The sequence below is a fragment of the Urocitellus parryii genome, chromosome X (genome assembly GCF_045843805.1).
Source record: "Urocitellus parryii isolate mUroPar1 chromosome X, mUroPar1.hap1, whole genome shotgun sequence".
NCBI classification, from domain to species: domain Eukaryota; kingdom Metazoa; phylum Chordata; class Mammalia; order Rodentia; family Sciuridae; genus Urocitellus; species Urocitellus parryii.
The window spans coordinates 115,665,871-115,691,855 of NC_135547.1; the positions used below are offsets into that span (position 1 = coordinate 115,665,871).

Sequence of the window (25,985 nt, forward strand, 5' to 3'; positions counted from 1 at the left end):
TACTGAGACACTTCATCTTTGTTTTCTTTGTTCTATTCTGTTGTCTCCTTTGCTTTGGGGGTCAAAGTTAATGCCCCCAGTAGAGGCAGTGAAGCAGAGGAACAAGGACTATGGCCCAACAGCCTGTTCCTCTTTAACCATTTTTGTCCTACAAAAAGACAATGTCATACAGTTCAATGCAATAGTTTAAATATCATTTGGTGACTATTGAATGCTGATTATTTTTTAAAAAATCAAAACTTTAATAATTCCCAAGTGGCCAAGCCAGAATAAAAACACAGTACCCTAGCTGCTTCCCCCAAATTTTATTAAATGCTCCTCATCTTCTGGCCTCCAGGTAATAAAGCTAAAGATAGCCTTTTCCTACTTTTTGAAGTTTTCTATACCTCCTTAGAATTTGTGAGAAAATATAATCAGCCTCTCTGGAAGATTAGGAGGGCAGTAAGATACCATAGCCACCTCCCGGCTGACATTTGAGCCCTGCTTCCCGCCTGGTCAATCCTTTTGGAGGCAGCCAGAGTATGGCTTGTATCAAACTCTATATTTAGGAAGAACAACTGTGAGCTATGACAGGAATTCTCTTTAACACTTAGCCTTAAACTGAGTTCCCCTCCAGCCCCGAGCCAGGAGCAGCTCTCTGTACCGGGAGAGGCACAGAGCACTCGAGCTATTTCAGCCACATGAAAAGCATCAGAATTGAGATCGCAGCTCAGAGGACACCGGGCGTCCCTTCCACCCTCCAAGGAGCTTTGTATTCTTGCACCTGGCTGCCTGGGACTTTCCTCTGGCAGTAAACAAATACAGAAAGCAGGTAAGCAGAAGGACCAGCTCTGCTGGCAACTGGGCTTTCTGAAGGAAATGTCCTTGATACCTAACTTGATGTAACTACTTATAACTTTGTAGGCTTGTAACCAGTGGGGGTAGTTTCTTTGTCAACTCCCTGTTCACTGATGGTGTTGCTGCTTATTTTATACATTGTTTATGCATATGTGTGTGAGGGGTGTGCTGAAAGAATATTGAACTAGAGGTATTTTTTCATTGATAGGGATGTTAGTAAAATGTTCACAATCCAGATATGATAACTGTGACCTTGAAGCTGGATGGTCAGCATTACAGTCAGCCAGCTGTAGACTGATTTGGACTCAAAGCTGAGAATTAATCAGGAGAACTGGGAGCAAAGAAAAGCTATAATGCTAGTTTTCTGATTTACCTAAATCCGCATTATTGACCGAGTTGTTACACAGTACAAGTTTGAATGCTTTTCTCATTTCCCTAAGTGCCAAGCTTACTCTTAATGATAAAGTTCTATTAATATCTGTGTGTAGATAGAAACTTCTTTTCAAGAGCTTCACTGTGATCAGTTTTCCTGTAACTTCTATCAGTGAAGAGGGCAGTTCTCACTGTCCCCATCTATGCGGGTACCAGATTTCAAGGCATGGGACTATAGAGTCTCTTCCCTCCCATTGTATTTAAAACAGAGTGAATAAGGAGTCAGTTCAGACAGCTGAACATCTTTCTACACCCTTCTCAGGAATTATTTTTAGCTGTAGGACAGAAGATAATTCCCTTTGAGACGGAGCTTTATCCATTTACTTGACCTTTCGAAAGAACAAACAAAGCTCTTCTTTCCAAATATTGATTTTCCTCTGAATCCTTTCTTATTAAATTAGTGATATTAATGTTGACCAATTTTTAGTAATTCAAGGAGTTTTATTTAGAAGTTAGATATTAGGTGCTGTCCAATCAAAACCAACCAGGGGTATATATTGTACATGACTCAGCATACAGACCATTAAAAGTCCCTACTGACTTGCAGAACTGCCAGGAAAACTCAACTGCACTCAGTTGGCAAGCATTTCCATTATACTATAGGCTTTGTAAAAGTCAATATATGCCTGTCAAACTTTCAATGTTTTCAAATTTTAGCCAGAGCCAGGAGACAGACACAGTAATTGAGTATTGTAAAGAGTACCTCTCTGGATGAAAAGCTCTGGCCCCAGTGGGAGTAGAAAGTGTACCTAAGGCATAGCTTTCTTTTTTGGTCCCGGGAGGAAGCATGCAGATGAAGAGGGAAGGTGCATCCTATACTCTACATCCCTGATGGAGGTGAATACAGGGCCAGGGAAACAGCTAGGGAACACGGTCTATTTTTATTCATTAGTGTGCTTTGCCCTGATTTCTCTGCAAATAATGAGGACAGCAGGAACTGCTGCTGAACTGATTTACACAAATGTTCTCTAGCCTGTTTGTGAGGAACAAGAGCTGGGAGCTAACCAACTTTTTCTATAGGTGTCTCTATTCAATATTGACATGGATGTTTAGAAGAGATTTGTATATAAATCAGAATATACCAAAACTCTAAGGAAGATAAGGCCCACCCATTTGTTAGGCTAAGTTTCTCCCCCCAAGAAACACAGCAGGCCAGTAGTTGTTGTTATCGCCAGTGAAAAAAAACCAATCAGCTTATCAAAGAAAAAAAAATCAATGCAGTATAAATGACACAACTATCCATTGCTTGGTTTTTGTTTCATTTTACATTCCAACATGCTATTGTAATAATAAAGAAATTTCCTAATTCCCATGTTTTAAATTGATGTAAAATAACTTTTCAAAAGTTCCCAAATGATAGTAGTTAAACTTTAGTTGTACACACTCAGAGAAAACTATGCTGAGATATTTAAAATCCTCTGAGAATTCTTTGCATGACTTCTACTAGCTTTTGAGGAATGGAAACGTTTAAAATTAAGTCACTACACTTTTCACTTTGGCATTGAGCTGTGTGCCCTAGATCCAAAAATTAAAAATGATTCATTTTCCTTTGACACTGAAGGAAAGACAGTAATCTTTTTGAAACAAATCATAGGGCAAAATGTATCCCTATTGTTCATTTTGGTTTTGCTATTTAATTTTTTAACCATATTAAAAATAACTGTACCTACACCTTTATGCACGGAGGCTATATCCATGTAATTCTAAAGCATTTGGGTAAAACTTTTATAAAAAGTCTCATCATTTTCATGTATATAGCTACAAAAACTCTACTTGGATATACTAATTTTAAAAATATGTAATTGTTTAACTTCACATAATAGAGCCTAAGACTTTGAAGATCTGAAAAAATCAACAACCTAAGTTATTCACAGAGTTCTCAGATCTTTTATCTCTACAGGTGTTGAGGAACATCTGTCCATCAATTCTTTGTACTTAAGGCTGCATATCAGTAATAACAATCACAAATCATTAGCTGTGGACAGTGCCAGTAAAACAATAAATACTTGCATCATGCTTTAACATTTGCAGGGCCTTCCCAGCAGCATTATGTGTTTTGAATGTTACTACAACCTGTGAGGCAGGTAAATTTTAAGGAAGGGGAAATGAGCCTAGAAATGTTGAGCAACATTGCCCAGGTCACATAGGACTTGTGGCAAATGCCAATACTGCTTCCTGTGTCACTTATTTACATGTTAACATGTATGTTTAAACCAGTCAATAGATAGAATGCAGTCAACCTGTTTTATAGTTTAGGTTTAGAACACAGAGTGCTTTTCATTCAATGAATTTTTAAACTTTTCACTTGGTCCTGTTCTTGTTTAATAAATGAAGCTATAAAAATAAGCCAGAGCTGGGTTATTATTTCCTGTTCCTTCAGCCCCAGTAAACAGCCTAGTCCCCAAATATGCTCCAGTTACACTGCCCTAAGGAAGGTCTCTAAAGTCAGTGTTGAAAGAATGAAATAGTCATCTGGGAATGAAGCAGTTCTACATCTTGGGTATCTGATCTGACATGGTCACTGAAGTCTTACTTGCCTTCTGAGATCGTTGAAAGCAAAGAAGATGAGCAAGGCCTAATTAGCTGCCCGTGTTCACAGAGCCTGAGCTCTATATGAGCACCCTGCAGAGGGCCTGAGGAACATAAGGCAGTGCTGGGGTGTGGGGTGATGAAGCTGTAGCCCAGGTTCTCCGAGTACCTCCCAAGAGCTGGGAGAAGAGACATGTGCACAGTGGGGATGTAGCACAGGCCATTTGTCTTTGGGTGTTCAACAAAGAGCAGGTGCTCTCAATGGACTGACTAGCCGCCCTGGCAACAATGAATTCAGATCAAAAGTTCAGCTTCAAGTGGAGAGCCGCTGAAGCCTGAACAAAGGTGTTTTATTCCCACCACCTCTGTGCTTTGCTGCTCTTGGCAGAGGGTCAGGAGGGCAGGGAAGGAGATGATAGGGCCTTTCAAGTTTCTGATCCCCTATCATTAGCATCAGGGGCGAGGCATCTCAGCATTTCTCCTCCTGAATGATTTATTGGGGCGCTCTAGTGTTCCCTCTCCCCAAGGCTTTCAGAAGGAGGGTCTCTAAGTAACTTTGGAAATTGAGACTGAAAGAATATATGGCCTGTGAAAGAGGTGGCTGCCCAGTTGAATCATGAGTTAAATTTGAATTTATCAAGACTAAGAATCTGAATGCCGCCACATCTAACAGTTTCTTACTTATTTTTTAGGACTAAGACTGCCTGAATATGTCGAAACAGCCAGTTTCCAATGTCAGAGCCATCCAGGTAAGTAGGTGTGTTTGTGTTTTAACATCAGCTCTGTGATTTCTAGTGTGATCGTTTAAGTCATACTGCGATTGTTCACCTCTAACTGATTGTTCACCTCTAACTGACGTGAAGAAAAGGAAAGTTCCTCTTGGTAAGGCTCCTGAAGGACAATTGAGAAACGAAGTAAGACCGGTAAGCACAAAAGATGAAATAAAAGCTATTTTTGTTTAATTGTTCTGGATTATAAAGATAATCAAATTTTATAAATGAGAATTAAATTATCTTCTACAAAAATATAATGTGTTCACAATAGCCTATTATATGCTTTCTGAAGAACTAGAAGAGATTTGCTCAAAGGCTCCATAAAGAAAGCAATGATAAGGAGAGGAAAATGCTAATTGCTCTGATTTGATCAGTGCACATTGCATACATGTATTGTTATAAAATAGCATATTGTTGAAATATCATACTGTACTCTATAAATCTTTATAACTATTAAATGTTAATTTAAAAATGTAGCATGCTTTTTGATATGCATGTTTTATATGCTCAACAATAGAGATAGAATGTTCAGTTTCCATTTTCATATCCAATTGCTATATGGATATATCAGTGGATCAAAGTTTGTTGATGCCTCTGTTTCAAATACATCTTTTAAAGCTGGGGGTGTAGTTCAGTGGTAGAGCACAAGCTTTGTATGTGGGAGGCCCTGGGTTCAATCCTCAGCATAAAATCAAATAAAATATATCTTTCTTTAAAAAAATAACCTTTTATAATCAAGTGTTCTTCCCATGGCTTTTTATTTATTTATTTATTTTTATTTTTGGTTATTTATTTTTTAAAATTCATATGTTATTAGCTTTCCTCATGCCATCTCAGTAAACAAATTCTTTGGTTGTTTAAATTGACTTAGTATCACCCACAAAAATGGGAAAGAGAAGCAGGCATTTTGAAACAAAAACACAAGTATGAAAATAACTTTCAGTATTTGTTTTTATTCAACATTTAATTTGCTATTTCTCTTAAGTGTTCTGTGTTTGATTGTCAAATGGCTCCCACTCAGAGAATTGGGTACAATGATTTATTGTAAAATTCCTTCTTTTCATCAACGTGGAACCCATCTCTGCTTTCTCCAAATGAATATATTTTCTTTCTGGACTTTTTCTGAATGTGTGAGGGCATGTGGCAGTTGCAGAATGTGTTGGCTTTGATGTACCATCATGGCATAAACACAGTCACCAACAGTTGACTGTGTTTTGGAAGGGCATGCACGTGGCCAGGCTGTGACTACATCATTGAGGGTTTTAGAAATCCTGGCACACACTAGTGATGGACGTGGGTGGAGGGACAGATCTTTCTTTACTTGTCATGACTAATGCATACTCTTAAATTGGTGGGGTTCTTAAGTGGTAGGATATATGACAACCTCTGGAAACCTGTCACTTAGTAAGCCACCAAGGAGGGGCCTATGTATTTGGCAAGGATTCCATTCCAAATTGTGACATTCAGTCCTCTGGTGTCTACCTAGTGGGACCCTGACATCCTGACAGTAGCAGTGGAAATTACTTTGTCTCTCAGAACTTGGATATAATTGAGCTTTAGAATCTTCTCTTCCACATGTAAGCAGTTAGTAACATGTGCTCTGAAATCAGATTGCTGAGGTCCTTCATCTGTCTTGTGCTGGCATAGGATCATAGGAAAGTAACTGTACCCTGTTCTTTCTCTGTACCTCCACTCCCACATTTGTAAAATGGGGATGATAATAGTACTCACCATCTAGGGCTATATGTATAAGATGCTGAAAACAGCACAATATACACTAGCTGAAGATCAACCATTATTATAGTTATGATCTTTCAGGAGTGTTTTATGTAAGTTATGAGCAATAATACCATTGGATCACTTTGCTTAAAGCTTCAAAGTGCTAAACATAAAATTTCCTTTTTATTTTGTAGGACACAAAACCATAATCTTCTCTTGGGCTGCTTTTGCTTCTCTTTCATTTAAAGCTGAAAGCATGATTTGTCTTCTCTCAGTGCTCCCTGGTCTCACTCAACTCTACACTGAAAATTCACCAGTATTTCATTTACTAATTTTGACCTTGATATATTTTTAGACCTATCATATTTAAAAAGCTACTATCGACTATTCTCAGTAGCTGTTATTATGCTGCATTACAAAAAAATCCATCCACTTTACCAACAGGGGCAATACAGTCATTCCTTATGGTGTGGTGTTGCCTCTTTCAATATATTTTATGCCACACAAAAAGCCCAGTTTAACGTACCTTCATTTTCTTGTGGCTAAATTGGATCAGTACTACCTAATATTTTCTATCATTTTTGTATTAACCTTAAGTAGGATGCATTAAATAAAATATAAAAATGGTTACACTGTACAAAGTAGTTTATAGTAGGGATATTTTCTAGGTTACAGTCTTCTCTGGAACAAATAAAAACCCTGATTGATGAAGGAATACCCTCATTGTGTAAATGCCATTCAAAGGTCTTAAATGTTCTACTCAATACATTCTAGTCACTTTTTATTAGAACCTTATTTCCAATCCAGTTCACTGGTTGTTTCCTGGGTACATATTGTGGACCAGGTACTGTGCTAAGTGTAGGGTATACAAAGATGCATTGATATCTGATTCCTATATTTGAGAAACTCATAGACTCCTACGTAATAGCTACATGACTTTGGGCAAGTTTATTTTTTGTCCTCTTTGTGCCTCAGTTTCCTCATCTGTCAATAAGGGAATTAATAATAGTGTCTATCTCAAGGTTTCTGGGAGGGTAAATTGAATTAATCAAATTTAATACATGTAAATGCTTAGGCCATTGCCTGGGTCATTGTAATTGTTTAAGAAAGAGCTTTTATTATCAATGATAATCATCAATCATTATCATTATCTAGTTCATGACTACACTTTTTAAAAATTTTTTTTAGTTGTAGATGGGCACAATATCTTTTTTAAAATTCATTTTTTGGGCACAATATCTTTGTTTATTTTTATGTGATGCTGAGGATTGAACCCAGTGCCTCACGTGTGTGAGGCAAGCACTCTATCATTGAGCCACACCCCCAGCCCAAACAGTGGCAGATTTTTGTGTGTGTGTGTGTGTGGTGCTAGGGATTGAACCCAGGGCCTTGTGCTGCAGGCAGGCACTCTACCAACTGAGCTATATGCCCAGCCCTCATCATCTAGTTCAATAGTACCCAAAATGTGTCCTTTGGAAACCAGTTTTATGAGATATTGTTAATTAAATTAAAGGCTTCTATCATTAAATGTTTGGAAAAATTTATCAGAGTCATTAACTTGAAAATAGCATCATATTATTTCCAGGAAGGTGGTAACATATACAATGTTTTCTAAACATATTGGACCTCTTCAATGAGTATCTTGCTGTATAGTGTTTGGCAGAGCAAATGTCTAGAAACAATGATTGGGGTCTCTACTTTGTCTGGCTTGGTTAAACTTAAGCTACTTTCAGCCATGCTTGTAACAGGCAGGCAGATCAGGAACTGAGTTATTGCACCTATGTTAGAAAACATTGCATCAAACAGTTGCAAACCTCTTAGCTTACCTTTCTGTAAAATGGGGACAATATGTTACTTAACATGGTTGTTATAATGCAAAATGCAAAATCATGTATGGCAAGCACCTGGTTTATAGTACACACATTTCTTAAGAGATGGCTCTTTACATGAAGTAATGCATGGAATGGCTTTGCTTTCTCTTCAAGTGGCTCTATCTCCTCCATGTACTAGAATAAGAGGGAGACCAGAACTAGATTCACCCTTAGAAGAAATGGACAAATTGTCTTTCACATCCATACTGAAGAAGAGAAGGCCTTTGAATTTTGTGGAGATTTTAAGTATACCCTTCTTTCACATGGTTTTAACTAAGTCTCAGCAAGGGAGCATAAAAATAGCTTGAAGGAATCAGCTGATTCTTTCATAGCCTGGACAGGGCTTTTGTCTCTTAAACAGCTGATAAAGTTCTGTCTCAGAGGTTGGCAAACCTTTTCTGAAAAGGACCACATAGTAAATATTTTATGCTTTGGGGTTGTTTGGTCTGTTCCAATTACTCAACTCCATTGTTACACCACAAAGCAGCCATAGGCAATACAAACATAGGTGTGTTTCAGTGAAATTTTATTTGAAAATCAGGTGGTGGTCTGAATTTGGCCAGTGGATTGTAGTTTTCCAACCACAGTTTTAGACTCTCCAGGCTGTTTGTTATTCCCCATTGTTGATGGGGATGGAGCTGTGACCAAGGTAACATCAGCACATTTGGGACACTAAGTCCGCTCCCTTCCAACGAAAGAATTTGACATGACAGGTGGTGGGGAAAGCTAGAGTTGCTGGGAAATCTAATCCTATCAGTGATCTGCTTTGTGACTTTCTCTAATGAGACCAAATGATACCAGCTACTGGTAGCACCTGCTTGTCCTTCTTCTTCCTCCCAAACATACCCCCTTTTGGAAATATCACAGGCCTCCCAGGGTCTCATTCATACAGAGCCAATCTTCTCTGGGTTGTCACTGGTCATTTCTCTCTATTGTTTACCAAAGTAGCTATTATTTTTCCTCTCCCAGGCGATCTGAGAGCTCATGGCTGACTGGAAAAGAGTCCTGTGCCCTAGTCTTAGCTCTGCAGTGTGACTTCACCCCCCCCACCCTTGTGATCTGCAAAGGGAAGGTGTTGTGTTAAATGACCACTAAGCCTCTGACCAGCTTCTAATAGTCTGTGAATTTCTTGAGAATAACTTCCCAAGGTTTATTATTAGGATGACAGTAATAACTACAGTTATTCTGGGTTTCCTATGTTTTTGGCATAGTGCAACAGAATTTTTGTGGATCATAACATTAGGTTAGGAGATATGAAATAATGCACCCAGGATCACACAGCTTGTAAGTAGGAGAGTCAGACCTGAACTCATTGGTCCAGTGCAATCCCAAAGGCCATGTTTGGAACCACTGTGCCCATTCTTGTTAGTTATCATCCCCACCCTTGGCATAGAGCACAAGACTGGGTGTGTGGCTGTGGATCATCTCAAGGGTGATTGGAAGTGCCAAGGCTACTTGAGCGACAATTACCATTTTATGGATGCTGGGTGCCTGCCTTTTTTTTTTTTTTTTAAGAATTCAACTCTCTTTCAGAAATGGTGTCAGGATTTCAGTGGAGAAGCTAATAGCTGACACCAATTAAAGTCATGTTAAAGGCAAGTTGGCTTAGAGTGAAAAGTACAAAATAAAGGGACTCAGTGACAAACATGGTCTTGAAATACAAGCAACCACCGCCACTGAATTACTACCTCTGGCTTAATCAACTCAATCTAGCTGCTTGTGAAACTAACTCCAACTCTCTCATCATACATTCAAAGGAATGATTCTGTGAGTCCTTCATGTGTGGCTTCTTACTATAGGTTTCCATTGCTATTCAGTCTGCATAGAGAACAGAATATTTTGACACCCCACATTTTAATGCTTCTTTTCCTTCTCCATCCATAATCATTGCTCTTCCACTCTCAATTGCCCAGGGCATAAAGAAATAGCAGTCTCTGTGGAAGCCCCAAATACACACAGACAAGATTCCATATGACACTTCTTGATACAAAGGAAGAGACTATCATCATCATTGATTAAGCTAAAAAATCATAATAATTATATATGCCTTCCTTCAATATTTTATTTAAATTTAAAATAGTAACTTTCATTTGTCATTTGTTTTAATGTAAATATAAAGCCCTTTCTTTGATCATGTATATACAATTTCTTTCTTACAAAAACCATTCCAATACATTGTTTCTGATTTTCAATGCTGGATTCTACAAAGTAATAGCAAGAACTTGCATACAGCTGTCTGACTCTCTGCTCTAACCAGGGCCTCATTCTTGTGACATTAGACAAACAGTCATATACTGGCTAAAAGATGTCATTTTTTGATGGCGACATTTATAAGTACTTCAGAGATACAACCTGCCCCCAACCAATTGTGCACATTATCTTAATAGCTGTACAGTACATTCCTGAAATCTGATTTCCCTGGATGACAAGACTACAGTTGAGTCATCCAGGAAATTATTGAAGAGAACAAAAAGTGTTGAGAACAGAGAAAAAAAGAAAATGGTTCAGTTTGAAACATCGTGGGGGAAAAACAGTGGCTGAGTGGGAGTTTCTCAAAGTCCTGTTGAGTGGGGAAATTGTGTGTGTTTTTAATCTATTCCACCTTTCAAGAATCCCTAACCTGTTATGCATTCTAGTGACACAGAATTTTAATTTAAAATAAGTTGATTATATTTCAGTTGGTAGGTGTGTGTGTGTGTGTGTGTGTGTGTGTGTGTGTATGTGTGTGTGTGTTTGTGTGTCTGTCTGCCTGTCTGTCTCTCATTTCAGGTGAATATATCAAAAAGAAATTTCATTTTCTTCTCAGAAAACATACCTCTTTTTGAAAGTCTTCTGTAAAGATGCTGTAGTCTTAAAATGTCACATCCTGCTCTGTTCATGGAAGGACTAGGACTGTGAGAATAGAAAACTGCAGAAAGAAATACTGTAAAATGCAACCCATAGAATTTCCTCTGACTGCATCTTGGGAGAATGACTTTGGGGAGGCTATAGATCCTGGCAGGAGCTGATGGGAATCTTTGAAAACTAAAGATGAATCAGTGGGGGGTCATTAGAAACAAATATGCAACACAGTAGGTTCAGAAAAGAGAGACAAAAAGAGAGGAGGAGATAGGAGAACAATGACTATGGAAAGTAAAGTTCAATAGGAATTGTCAGCACCCACGGGCCAGCAGCTATCAGAATCCAACCCCCTGGGGAAAGAAGATGTCATTCCATTGTAAACCCCAGTGGAGTGACTGTGAAGGGAATATTGTTTCCAGAATCCTCCTGGCTCTAAGCCTGGAGTCAAGTAAAGAGAACAATACAAATAATTAAGGGAGTGGTGGAATTAACTTACAGGGAATTCTTTCTACTTTTCTTCGTCTGGTGAGATCAAATGTAGTATTCATTTCACATCAGATAGGTCTTCTATCAGGGAACTGTATCCTGTACTGGCAAAAGATGATCTAGTAGATTTTTTCCATTCCCAACTTGGAGGATGTAACAAATTATGTATAGCTTGGGAAAATGATGCACCTGGTCTGTTGAAGGGGAGCACATTTAAAAATATCTAAAATGAGTAAACCTCAAGGAGAGAAAGGAATTAGATAGGGCTGCATTACCAAAGGGAGGAAAAACAAAACAAAACAAAACAAAACAAGAACCTGCTTCCTTTACCTTTATACAGAATCTAGCAAAAAAAACCTCCAATTTAACATTAATGACTTTGTACATTAATGACCAAAGTTATTAATGTTAAGCCTTTTCTGTGTTTAATCTTTCATTTTAAAAATAGCTTATAGCCAGGTGTGGTGGCATAAGCCTGTAATCCCAGTGTCTCAGAGGCTGAGGCAGGAGGATGGCAAGTTCAAAGCCAGCCTCAGGGACTTAGAAAGGCTCTAAGAAACTTAGTGAGAACCTGTCTCTAAATAAAAAATGAAAAAAAGGGCTGGGGATATGGCTCAGTGGTTAAGTACCCCTGGGTTAACTCTCCAGTTCCAAAAATAGATAGATAGATAGATAGATAGAAGCTTATATTCCAAACCCATACTCAATTTGCAGGGGGAAAGAGTGAAGGATTAAAAAGATATTTCATTTGTATTCAAACACAGAGAAAGCCCTGGGGATGTATGTAGCTCAGTGGTACAGTGCTTGCCCAGCACGTTCAAGGCTCTGGTTTCCATTCCTAGTATTTCAAACAAACTGGAGCAAGTCAGTGAAAAAGACAAGAATATGACCCAATTCTCTGGCCAATGGAATAAAAACAGAGATCTACACATCTACATTTTCCTATCAAATTCAAGTTAAAGGAATTTTCTTTATGTGTATAATTTAGTCTATAATTTGTCATTCAAGTATCACTGCCCTACAATTATATTAATGAAACATCTCTAATCATCTTATTACTAGTGTAATGCATGCCACAGTTGACAAAGCATTCCTTTTACACTCCCTCATTGGTGCACATGAATGATTGGATGTTCCACATGTTTTCAGGCTGCTTTCATTCCTGTCAATATTTGCTGTCATAAAAAGCCATTTAGGTTCCTGATGTGAGTGATGCTTTAAAGAAGAAAAAGTGTCAAGTCAGTGAGTCAATGGCTCATTTTTCAAAGTGGCTTTTCTTTGGCAGATATTCTGGAATTATCTATTCTGTATGCCCCCTTTCAAAGGCCTTTCTCAAAATATAAGTCTGCAATTTCAGAGCAGGTTACAGCTAACTTCAGCCAAGTGAAAAGAACTCTTTGGAGAATGGTTTGGTAGAGTATAAAGGTCTGATTCTACAGTTAGACAGCTTTGATTTAGAATCCTGGCTTTTGCTTGTAGTCTTTTTTTGCGGGGAGGGGCGGTCAGGATTGAACACAGGGGTGTTCTACCACTGAGCTACATCCCCAGTCCTTTTTATTTTGAGACAGTCTTGCAAAGTTGCCCAGGCTGGCCTGGAATTTGGGGTCCTCCTGGCTCAGCTTCCTGAGTGGCTGGGATTACAGACATTTTGTGCCAGCATGCCCACTTGCTTGTACTAATTGTGTGACCTTGTACAAATTTTCTAACTCAGTTTCTTTATCAGTAAAACAAAGATGATTATATCAACCTCAGAATACTTGTGAGAATGTAGGTGTTCAAAACCTCCATCTCCTCAGACTTTGCATTAGATATCCTTAGAATTCCTTAATTGAGGGAAGGATTCCATGGTTAAGAGGTTTGAAAAACCCTGCTATAGCCTAATATTCATATCACAAGTGGGGACAGAGCAGCTATCACTTTTTCAAGTATTGAGAATCGGTTAGCAACTCCTAGAACTGGGCTTTTTTCACTATTTTTCTTTTAAAGAGAGAGAGAGAGAGAGAAAACAGAGAGAATTTTTTAATATTTATTTTTCAGTTTTCGGTGGACACAACATCTTTTTTATTTTATGTGGTGCTGAGGATTGAACCCAGCACCCTGCGCATGTCAGGGTGAGCGCGTTACCACTTGAGCCACATCCCCAGCCCCTCTTTTCACTATTGCAAACCACACATGACCCATGGAGAGGCTACTTGAATTTCTACAATTAATCCCCAAATGGGAAAAGCGGGTGGGTCCATAGCAAGTGCTTTACCTATTACATTATTGTGGATGACTTTTGCATTTTTTCTTACTGAAAACCACAATGAACTATAGAATATACATACTTGAGTAAATAGGTTAGTTTAACTATTAAGTCTTTTAGAAACAATATGATAACCTGACCTGGCTATTAGGAAGATTCCCCCTGTATGTAGATTCTTAATAAATGGGTTGGGATAGGGTGTTCTCACTAAACTTTTAATTGATTAACCTTCTCCCATATAATCCTTATTGACTATCTCCCTCTTTCATCCAGATTGTACTGCTGGAAATAGTCTATTGATTCAATTATGTATCATCTTCTATGAGTCTTATTTATATTGTTTTGATCTTCTTACTTCAGGTCCCTATGATATGTCTTCCAATCTAACCACTGTCAGTTGTAAAATACCATTATTTTATTTTATTTTTTGGTGGTGCTGGAGATGGAATCCAGGGCCTCATGCATGTTAAGTGGGCCCTACCACTGAGCTACAAACCCAGCTAATACTATTATTTTATGTCCTGCCCAGAAATAAAGAAAATTTGCCAATTAAAATTATAAGATACAAATGGACGCAGTGTCCTATGTCTGTAATCCCAGTCTCTTGGGAGTTGAGGTTGGAGAACTGCTTGAGCTCAGGAATTTGAGGCCAGCCTGGTAATATAGTAAGTCTGTGTCTCAAAAAAAAGTATAAGATATCACTGGCTGTAAGACACATTATGATTTCAAATATATTAAAAGAAATACATCTTGGAGTTCACAAAGTAGGGCTCCATATTTTCAACTATTTAAGACCTATCTTTCCCTCTATCTTATCTGTCTTATAGGACATATTAATCAAAAATACTTCCTGGCTTGCTGGCTCTAAGGATGGCACCACAATGATGTACCTCTTGTTTTTTCCACTATAAATACTCTTGATTGATTTCTTTTCTGTAGAATCATCATTATTCTAGTAAGAAGGGAAGTTTTAAAGCCCCTAGATGGGAAAAGTTACTTCCTGTTGTCCGTGCTGAATGAACATGGACAGTGGATACCACTTGTCATGGGTGTCATTCCCCTGGTGACAGCTTATACCGGGTGCTTTCAAATGGACCTCACTATATTTCACAATAATTTCATTTGGTCCAATCTGTGTTATAATAAAATGATGCCTTTGCTCAGGTATCATTGTCACTCAAAACAAGATGAAACTTCAACTTTTCAAACCCACATATCCCATTACTCATAAAGCAACACTTTTATCTATAGTGGAAAAAAAATGTGTTGTACTTTTGTTTAATGCATGTTTTATGTGAGTGCTACTATTGGTTGAAGACATTTTAGATCTCTATTATATGTCTTCATTCTTCTTTTTTTTTTTTTTTTTTTTTTTTTGGTACCAGGGATTGAACTCAGGGGCACTCAACCACTGACCACACCCCCAGCCCTTTTTTGTATTTTATTTAGAGACAGGGTCTCAATGAGTTGCTTAGTGCCTTGCTAAGTTGCTGAGGCTGGCTTTGAACTCACGATCCTCCTGCCTCACCCTCCTGAGCTGCTGGGATTACAGGCACGTGCCACTATGCCTGGGTGTTTTCACCTTTTGATATCAGACAAAATATGGGCAAAATTCAAATTTATGTATTCTCTTCCCAAGTTCAAATTACTATGTCAACATGACATTACATAATTTAATTTTTGGAACATTTCATTTAAGTAGATGGTATTTTGTGTTCTCCACTGATGGAGATTAATATGTTGTCTTAATAAAGAATAAGTATCAGTGAGTTATAATACAAAGGGAACTTGTCTTTTCAACATTCTGCTTATTCCTTACTGACACAGAAAAATGTGTTGGGAAGAGGACTGAAGGTCAATTCCAGAGGCCTAAGGCAATGCTGAAATATGGCAGGATGTTATATAAAGAAGGGAGCAGCAGCATAGGAGGTGTGAATGTCCCCCACTCCTTGGTAAATCTGAAGGGACCTGAAGGAAGGCAAAGGCATGGGGTGGCTTTTGCAGATGCTTTCCTTCTGTCCTACAGTTCTGTGTTTCTTCCTTATCCCTGACAGATAATATGCACCACAGGAGGGCAATAGCGAGAACAAACTGTCCTCAAATTCTTCCACCCAATAAGGAATTGTAAAATCGCTGCTCAGATATAAGGATGAATACCAGAAATCTGTAACAAATGGAAGTCAAATTTTCCTTTGCATATTTTGTGCTGTCATTACAGCAATTTTTCTGAGATAAAAAGCTTTGAAGATGTACTTTTCAGACACATTTTTTCTCACAATGATTGCTGTCTCAGAGTATCATTGCAATTTCATACATTTCTTGAGCTAAATCTACCCCATTTTCTCTTTTAGGCAAATATCAATATTCCAATGGGAGCCTTTCGGCCAGGAGCTGGGCAACCCCCCAGAAGAAAAGAATGTACTCCTGAAACCGAGGAGGTGAGGAAAACTTAGCTAGCAGAGCTTTGCAAGGTCTGTCTCCTCCAAAATCCTCCCTGAAGGAGGGCAGAGGCCAGGTGGGGCAGCAGGACAAGGGAGGGAAAATAAATGTGTATCAGGGAATCAATATATAATATGCAGATTTATGTAGTTGTCTTGGTCATTCAGCTAGGAAACTCTGTCCCTCTCATTCCTTCAACCAAGTCCCTGGCACAGTTTCTTGAGGATACTGAGCTTCCTGTTGTTCATTGATTTTATGTGTGTCAGCCTCTCAGATGCTTTTGGTTTAGTGATAGTTACTAGATTGATTTAGTGATAGTTACTAGTAATTTGTTAGTTAGGTTTCACTTGGAAACCTTTATCAATCTGAACAGGATGTATTTAAGACAGCTTCTGATGTGTGCTGAACACAAATTGGAGCTCTGGAAGTATGCACATTGAATCACTTGTGGATTTGAACAATCACCATGATCTCTGGATGTTTCCTTTGAAGACAACTTTGCAAAGGAGTCTATCAAAACTCCATTTCTACTTTTTTTTCTCCCTCTAATTTTTCTTCCCCAAATTCAAGTACCTGGTTTGCTAAAATGAAGGCTTAAATTATGCAATAAGTAGCAAAGAGTTTTCAGAAGTTTTTGTTTTTTTATTCACATGTGACTTTTCTGCTGAAACCTGGAAGGAAGATCTGATTCTGAAGTAAAAATTAAGATTTTGAAGCATTTTATTAGCACAAGACAAGGAAAATGGAACTAAATAAAGCCACAATGCACACAAAACTGAATTTTATCTTGTGATAAAAGTAAAAAGGCTTTTTTTACTTTTTCAGTGACATTTTGGGAATTTCCCCCAAAAAACATCTATCACCATATTATGGTTACTAACAAGATTTTATCCTGTATCTAATCTTTTCTCCTGTGACTATTTTTTAAACTTTATTTTTAAATTTTTATTAGTTATTGATGGATCTTTATTTATTTATTTGCTTATATGTGGTGCTGAGACTCAAACCCAGTGCCTCACACATGCTAGGCAAGCACTCTACCACTGAGTTACAACCCCAGCCCCTAAACTTTATTTTATTAATGTGGTACTAAGGATAGAATTCAGTGCCTCACATGTGCTAGGCAAGCGCTCTATCACTGAGCCACGATCCCATCCCTCCTGTGACTATTCTTTTTTTTTTTTTTAATATAGTTTTAGTTGTACATGGACACAATATCTTTCTTTCTTTCCTTTCTTTCCTTTTCTTTTCTTTTCTTTTCTGTGGTGCTGAAGATCGAAGCCAGTGCCTCACATGTGCAAGGCAAGTGCTCAACCACTGAGCTACAACCCCAGCCCTGTGACCATTCTTGATGTGGTCCTGGGTCAGTGGTTCCAGCCTCCCATCAATAGATAATTCTTGAGACAAAGAAATGAACTATTTAAGTGATGTCATCAAGTTCTGGAATTTCAGCTACTAAGTTACCTTTGATGAATAAAATTGTTGAATATGCAAGTTTAAAACACCTGATCCTACCTTGCTTTTCTTTTCTTTTTCTTTTTTTTAAAATATTCGTTAATTGACCTTTATTTATCTATTTATATGTGGTGCCGAGACTCAAACCCAGTGCCTCATGCACACCAGGCAAGTGTGCTACCGCTTAGCCATAACCCCAGGTCCCTACTTTGCTTTTCAATGGTTATATAACCCTAAGTTCTAGTTCTGTAACTTGCCTTCCAGTTATCTCATGAATTCTCCATCCAGGATCTGAGTCAAGTACTTGAGAGTGTGCCTCAAATTGTATCTCCTCCATTCTTCAGAGTGTTGTTGTGATAAAATAATCTGTGATATAATGGATATGGCATAGTCTAGTAGGTATCTGATAAATGATTATTTATCAGTTGATCTAATTGTCCAATTTTCATGAGAGACCCCTGGACTTACTGTTTTGCATGTTGTGAGAAAGAGCCATGGGAAGGTAAAATGGAAGGCAGTGGAATTTTTCCTATGCCTGTTGTCATTAGATTTTCTTCTCATGTTTCCTCTTAAGCTGTGTCTGTCACTACGGTGGCAATTAATCAGAAGGTAGCTTGACCTTCTTTCTCATTAAATTGACTGATGTAACAGTTGCTTTGGAGGCTCGAATCTTACTTCTTCTCTGTGGTACAGATGGTCCTTGATTCTTCTCTGTACAAGTGGTACTTTCTTCCACACAAGTGCATCACTGAGGGGGCTAGGGAAGCACTTTGCTCTCACTCTTGCTTTGTCCCCAATCTGAGGTTTCCAGCACATTCTAAAATAATCAAGAATGGATACAGTCTAGTTTATGAATATATACTTTATAACCAGCCACATATACAAATAGCCAACTAATATTCTTCACATGATAGAGTAAGGTATCCACAGAGATCCAGAGACCCCAGGAGTATTTCTTCAATGGTACCACACTTCTTCACAGGGCTCAGTGGGCAAGAGGAAAGTACAGCTGGGGAGCTCCCTTATCACACAAGCAGGAATGAACTGTGAGGACTGGTGGGTTTTCCAGAGGAGTGGGCTCTCCTGCTTCAAGCTCTGGCCTGGATCACAGAATTAGTTTTTCACAGAAACAATATTTTAAGGGGCTGGGTTGGGCAGTTTGGCTTGGGTACAAGGTGGGTTAAGTAGGATTCTGTGTGGTAAGTCCCAGTTGCCATTTGTGGCATAGTTTGGGAAAATAGAATCTGAATTCAAAATAATTTCTACATTCATATTTAATACTACTATCTAAGTTTGGAAACAAAATTGCTTACTTCCATAGATTTGGGACTCATTGCTAAGCCTTGCCTTAAGAGAATTTTGGTATAACATGGGGATCTTAACATAATATCTCTGTCACAGTCAATAGGCTCTCCATGTAAACTCAGAAGAGTTTTTGATCCTGATACCCTCTCAGATGTGAAGAAAAAGATGCACCCCAGCAGAAATCCAATGAATCTTTGGCAGCCTCACAAGCCTGTGAACACTGGTTGTCTCTGGCCCACCTGTGGCCTCTGGCAAGCCCTTTGCTTTGCTCCCCCAGGTAGAGTGCACCCTCTGTGTGCTTGGCCTGTCAGACATTGGCATTTGCCTGGCACAGGACCCTCATAGTCAAATCCTCATAGGCAGGCCTGGTCTTTTGCATGACAAGCACCTGCTGGCTTAAAGTGATTGGAAAGGTATTGAAAAGCCTCCACCAAGCCTCCCAAATCAATCTCTCTCTCTCTCTCTCTCTCTCTCTAGAACAACTAATAATAAAAATTAAAAAAAAAACATTGAAAAATATTATATGTAGTATCCAACATAAATATTAAATTAATAATTCATATTATCAATGTTAGTATATATAGTTTCTATTGTTCCTATCATTGACTATGTGATTCTGGTCTAAATTCAGACATTAGTGCAAAAGTTTAATGTTAACTAAATTTTATTACAGACTTAATAAAGTAATATGTGAGGACACTATTATGTGAGAAATATGGTGTCCTGTCCACAAATCTAAACTGGGGGAAAAAAAAAAACTAAACTAATGCTAGAAAGGAGAGAGTTCACTCACGGGTTCAAATCACAGGTTACTTTTCCTACTTTTGTATTATTTCTAATCAAAATTAAATACAAGTTGCTAGCAGTTTTGAGAGTATCTTCAGGTTTGAGGGAGTTGATAATTACCAGTGTTCTACATCATGCTATAATTTCATGGGAAAGTTAATCCACTGGAGAAAAAAAAAATCACCATTTTGGTCACATCTATTTATATTAAACACTGAAGAGATTTGCAATAACATTCTGAATATATTGACTTTAGCCCTTTGCTGGTGAATATAATGTGTCAGTCTACAACGTTAGATCTCTTGACATCTAGCGAATGCAAGAATTTAATAAATTTTGGTAAAATATAACTGATTAGAACAAATAAAAATATAAAACAATAAATCATGTAATCAAGGTAAAAAAAGAATTTTTTAATATGTATTTTTCACTTTTTGGTGGACACAACATCTTTATTTTATTTTTATGTGGTGCTGGGGATCAAACCCAGCACCCCACGCATGCCAGGCAAGCGTGTTACTGCTTCAGCTACATCCCCAGGCCCCCAAATCTCTCTTTTGATCAAAATGTCATCGAGCCACAAAATAGCATGTTGGGATTTTCTGTTAAATATTTCCCTTTCCATCAGGTCTCTTCAAAATGTGAACATATTATTTAATTCTGGTTCAGCTACTTCTTAGCTGTGTGACCTTAAGCAAGTTTCTCAGCTCTCCTGTGCTTAAGTCTTGTGAGTAAGGTAAGAGTAGTGCCTGATTTATAGGGCTGGTATGAGGGTTCAATGAGCAAGTATGTGTAATTTAGAACAGCTAGTAGTGTTTGCTGTTATTGTTAAGTCTTCAGTGTTTGGGCATGAGTGAACAGTATAGACTGTCACCCCACATAGGAGAGCTCGGGGGAGTACTCAGTAAAGTATCTGGTAGCAAAGAGGAATATGAAAGCAAGTGAGCTGGAAAATGCTTCACTGTTTTGCTAACCTTTACAAATACTCTGTGACTTCCAAAATAAGAATTTTCCTTCCCAACAGTCATTCCTAAAACTGGGAATGTGGCTGTGGTCTATAACGCTTCTCCCATCCTTTCTTCATCTGAACCAAAGAATGTCCTCCATGTCCCTTCTCAGTTCAAATATCTATTTATGAAAACGAAACAAAAAAAGAATGTACTTAATTAGCCAAATGAGGCCATCTGGAACTCAGCTTGTTCATGCCTTAATTTACTGTAATCCTTATAACAACAAATTCGTGGAAGAAATAGAATTGTATTTCATTAAGTTTTTAAAAGATGAGAGAAGATTCAGTTTTTAAAAATGCACCACCATTAACCCCCTTCCTGAGTCAATATCATAATGTCAAATTATTAAATATATCCACTTATAATTTTCCATTATATCTCACCTCTCTAAATCAAATACTAAAAGTCTTACCTTGCTTAAAAAACAACAACACAGTGCACTGAGGTTTTAATAACTTGAGAAGAAGATGCCCACTATTAAATATTACCATTATTCATCTGCATATATTCACATAAATCTTTGTACATTGACACATAAGTTCAGAGATAGATATTATGTGTTAAATGTGCCAATGGAGCACATTTTGATGTTCAAAGATATGACTTACTGGGGAACTTAACAGAAGGAATTGGAAACATTTTTCTCCTTCAGGCTTCTTTATTAAGATCTACCCACCTAACAACCATGGGAACATTTATAAGTGAGGAAACATTTTTCATTTCACTGCTACACATATTAAAAAAAAGCAATACTTTATATTCTTGTTAAAAAGTCCCTCCTGGAAGCCCAACAAAGAACATTTTGGAATACCTAGTCATCCAAGTAGATGTTTTACAGCTTTAATTACTGCTTCTATATCTACATTTATAAATGACGAATGTGTGTGTGTGTGAGGAAAAGCAGCCAATCCTATGGCTCTGTACATTGACCTGCAGAAATGGTATCTTCCAGATATTTACAGCAGGTATAGTCTACATTGACTTACTTTATCATTTCATGTGGGTGACATGTTAGCCATTTCATCAGTACTATACCAGATTCAGAGAAAATGACTATAGGAAAAGCCATTAGCCCTTAGTACAAGAACATCACCTCAATATTTTATGTGTCTACTCATTCCCTCTAATAAGCAATTTAAAAATGTGTCTATAAAAGAAATGTCTTCCAAGTAATTTGTCAGGGTTTGGAGAAGCTTGAAAATGTTCTTCAAGTTCTAACCAATCTGAGAACTAGGCATAGGAGCTGGCAGGGACTAACACATGGCATCAGCATCATCCCAATGACAGGGCTGCCAACTGGAGGGCCTAGGGCTTCACAGAAGGCAGGCATTCAGTTTCTTATTCTTTTCCCCTTGGAATTGTATTAATTCACCCAGGTATTGGCCCCCAACGTGGAACTCTGTCAGTCTCACATTTGAGCCCATGTTAGTTTGTGTCCTCCAAGAAGCAGGCTCAAGGATGGGATTAGATGTGCAAAATATTTATTGAGGAAACTGCTTGTAAGGAAAAGTGGGAGGGAGTGGCGGGAGGCTGTCAGAGCACCAGTCAGACCACACTGCAGGGGAAGGTGAGAAGGATGGAGGGGGGTGGATCTGTGGAAGCAGTTCAGACTTCCGGGCTGCTCTAAGGTCAATTTTCCAGCCAGAGCTGCTCTGTTGAAGTGTCATGTGTCTCCCAGGAATAGACCTGCCTTAGGATTCCTGTCACACTCAGTCATTGGTTACAAGCAGCCGTGGGAAGCGTGACCTCAGCTGGTGATGGATGGATTTTAGGGCGAAGCAGCTGGGACTGTCATTCGAGTACCCTCCCTGCAGTAAACTGATAGGAGGCATGTTCTCAAGGCTGCCAAGTGATCAAATGTTCTCTTAAATAGCTTCTTCCCAGGCCCTTGGAGACTGTGTTCCCCCACCTCTAGCAAATAGAAAGAATGTACTAAGAAGCAACTTTCTTCTGTAGTAATGAGTTGGAGCCATACACAGCAACTGATCTTATTGTCTTATAGTCACTGTTGTATGTGTGTTGGGTATATGTACATAGAGGTGTGGATTTGTCACTATGGTACATTCTCAAGATTAATAAATTAATCAGCAATCATCAAGTATGCTTGTGCGTATCTGTAACTGGGCATTGGAAGAGCCATAAAAAGGACAGGATGTAGATATTGCCCTAAAGCTGTGACAAAAACATAACAACACGTCATGATAAGAAATTTAAAATATTTTCAAAGCAGGAGGAGAAGGCTGGGCCTCCTCTATTGTCCCCTCACACCCTGTCCTTATTCAAAGTGGTTTCCCTTATGTCCTTTTGTTTATACTTTTCAAAGATGTCTGGGACCAAAGACTGGCAGCCACAGCACCTCAAATACAACCTTGAAAATTCCTGAACTACGTCATCATTAGAGCCAGCCATACACTAAAGTTACTTATTTTGTTCTTCCAGATTTATTTTACTAAACTCTAGATCTTATTGGAACTGAGGCTGTGTCAACAATGCAAGAGAAAGTAACTCTGCTAGAATCACAATCTGACGTTCTTGCTTTAATTTTTTTTCTGGTTTATGTCTATGAACCAGAGAAGGATCAAATATCTTTTCTAGGGAGTTGAATATCTTCTCATTTCCCTTCAGGGAGCTCCTCCCACCTCGGATGAGGAGAAGAAGCCAATTCCGGGAGCAAAGAAACTTCCAGGACCTGCGGTCAACCTATCGGAGATCCAGAATATTAAAAGTGAACTGAAATATGTCCCCAAAGCTGAACAGTAGTTGGCAGAAAAAAGGTGAGTTAAAAACTAGTTTGACTCAAAAACACCACTATAAAATGGTTTGAGGAAACCTTTCACAGAAGAAGTCTGGAATTTTATTAAGTACCAGGAGCCTTCAATTTAGACTTGTATGTCTATGGTGCATTTTTCTGGTAAAGCCAAGCCTTGGGCCTCATCTTATTCTACAATTAGTCAGAAATTGAGGATGTTTGCCTGCCAGCTCCTTTCTGGTCACCCTTCTGGGTTGGGGAAGGGTGAGGAGAGGAAAAATGCTTGGGGAATGGATTTAAGGAGCTTTTGGTCTTGGGATCCAGGGATCCCTCTTTCATCCACATGCTTCTTCCCCACTCACATACCACAAAGAGCAGTGGACTATTCCTTTAGCTAGAAGATCCAAGGAGCAAGGAGATGAACAGGTCTGGAAGTGTAAAGGGGCACAGAATAGGAGTTCAGGGCTTGACGAGAATTAACCCAGGAATGTGTAAGGCAGATAGTACCTTGTAGTAACTCCTGTGGATGGAGCAGTGTAGGTTTAAAACTATACATGCTACCCCCAATAAGGCAATTCAAGCAGGCCTTGTGTCTTTAGTTTCATTTTAATTTATCTGTTCAACAATGACCCCCTGCTGGGGGCTCAGCCCACCCTCTATCTGTAAAGCAGGCTCCTGTCAATTGGTATAGAAATTCTGCCACCAGGAGGATTGTAGAATTGACCCAAATCATTGCTCTTTCTCCAAAAGACTTGAGGAGAGCAAGTGTACCTTTATCTAACATTACTAAACCCAACCATGCACAATCTATTCCATTTCTTAAGCAGACGTCTACAGGAGAGGAATCTATACTGAGAACTTAAAACAGGCTTTGATCTCACTGAATGGTCATTCATTCATTTGTCCACTTGCCCAATTATTCAATCAATATTTATTATCAACAATGTGCTGAACTCTAGAAGCACTTATTAATCACTTACCATGTGTCAGATACTTTGTGAAAAGCACTATATCTATTGTTTCTGATAAGCCTCTTGATACCCAACTATTGCCCTAATTCTTGAGATGAGTCTTAGAGAAGCTGACGTTCTCCATCTATCATACATCCTAAAAAGGGTTTCTGACCTCAAAGTTCATGCTGTCACCTACTTGTTATACTGCTTCAACCCCTTCTTCCCATCACAACTTTCAGATGGATTACATACTCCCTGTTGTTGTTGGGGTAAAATTTTCTGACCTTCTAGAAGGCAGAGGAAAGCAGTGGGGGCAGATGAGGCCCTGATATATCTTTTCCTCTAAGACAGAATGAAGAACTGAATGTTCTGTGAGACAATCCAATATGTTGTGGCCATGTTATTTGTGTCATACGTGTATGGATTTACTTCTGCAAAAAAGATATCTTTGTAGTCTAGAGAAAAAGAATAGCCATTTTGAGTCAAACTAAAAAAAAAAAACAGTATTTAAGGTTTGTAGTTCAGTTATGTAAAAAAAAAGAGTAAGAATAAAATACAGAGGGAACCCATGCCCATAGAAATGAATCCCAGGAACCTGGATGGGGACAAAATGACATGAACGGGAACTGACCTGACATGTGGCTACATGCATTTGATATTATTTATGACAGAATGGAGCAAACTGATGATAAGCATACTCAGTCCTGCTTGTGTTGTGAAACTGAGATGAAATCTTCCAATCCATTTGGAATGAAGCTACAGAACTTCCTTGTGAGAAAGCCTAGAGACGGGAAATTAACTTTTTGTAATATTATCATCAGCCGAACAAGGCCGTCTAGTTAGACATATGAATTTTTAATGCAAACTTTAAAGGATTTGCTTTTGTGAAATCCATGTTGACCTAAATTTAACCCTAGTTCCGGTTTCAAAAGAATTTGGCTTTGAAGATTCAAGGAAGGGCTGTTAAAAATGAGCTCAGAGAGGACCTTGCATTGGTACACAGCAGCAGTTGATTCAGTAGCCTTGGATGTTTGGTTACAGTAAACAGAGAACAAAATCAACTCAATAAAATATTGAAAAGGTAGCAGAGTACCCAGTACACATTTTTGTCACTTCATTTTCTCAGAGAAGATTTTAATGTTTCTTCTCCCTTGTGTTAGCTTTTTGTCACTGTGAAAAATTACCTTGGAAAATGAACTTAAAGGGAGGAAAGATTTATTTATTAAAATTCCTGGTTTTACAGGTTTAGTCTATGGTTGTTTGGCCCCACTGCTTTGGGTGTGTGGTGAGGCAAATATTCATGATGGAAGGGCGTGGTGGAACAAAACTGCTATCTCTGGCAGCCAGAAAGCAAAAAGAGAGCAAGACAAAGAGGCTGAGAAAGGGTGCCCTTCCAAAGGCACCTCCTACTCCCATAACCTACTTCCTCCAACTAGTCCCCATCTTCTAAAATTTCCACCACCTCTCAGTAGTGCCACTAACTGGGAAGCAAGTCTTCAACACATGAGCCATTGAGGGACATTCCAGATCCAAACTGTAACATCCCCATGAACAA

The 25,985-nt window shown here is 38.5% G+C and overlaps 1 protein-coding gene across 2 annotated transcripts in view; it reads left to right on the forward strand.

The window, feature by feature from the left end:
• The first annotated feature begins 601 nt into the window (after positions 1-601).
• Positions 602-25,985, forward strand: part of Smpx (small muscle protein X-linked) — a 55,565-nt gene continuing 30,181 nt past the window's right edge. Inside the window, exons 1-4 of one of the 2 annotated variants that reach the window (XM_077793848.1) lie at positions 602-811; positions 4,491-4,547; positions 16,085-16,171; positions 23,354-23,502. In XM_077793848.1, coding sequence (XP_077649974.1) covers positions 4,509-4,547; positions 16,085-16,171; positions 23,354-23,488 — 261 coding nt within the window. In that variant the 5' untranslated portion in view covers positions 602-811; positions 4,491-4,508 and the 3' untranslated portion in view covers positions 23,489-23,502. The remainder of the gene's footprint in view (positions 812-4,490; positions 4,548-16,084; positions 16,172-23,353; positions 23,503-25,985) is intronic. The other variant, XM_026401378.2, reaches the window with a different exon arrangement.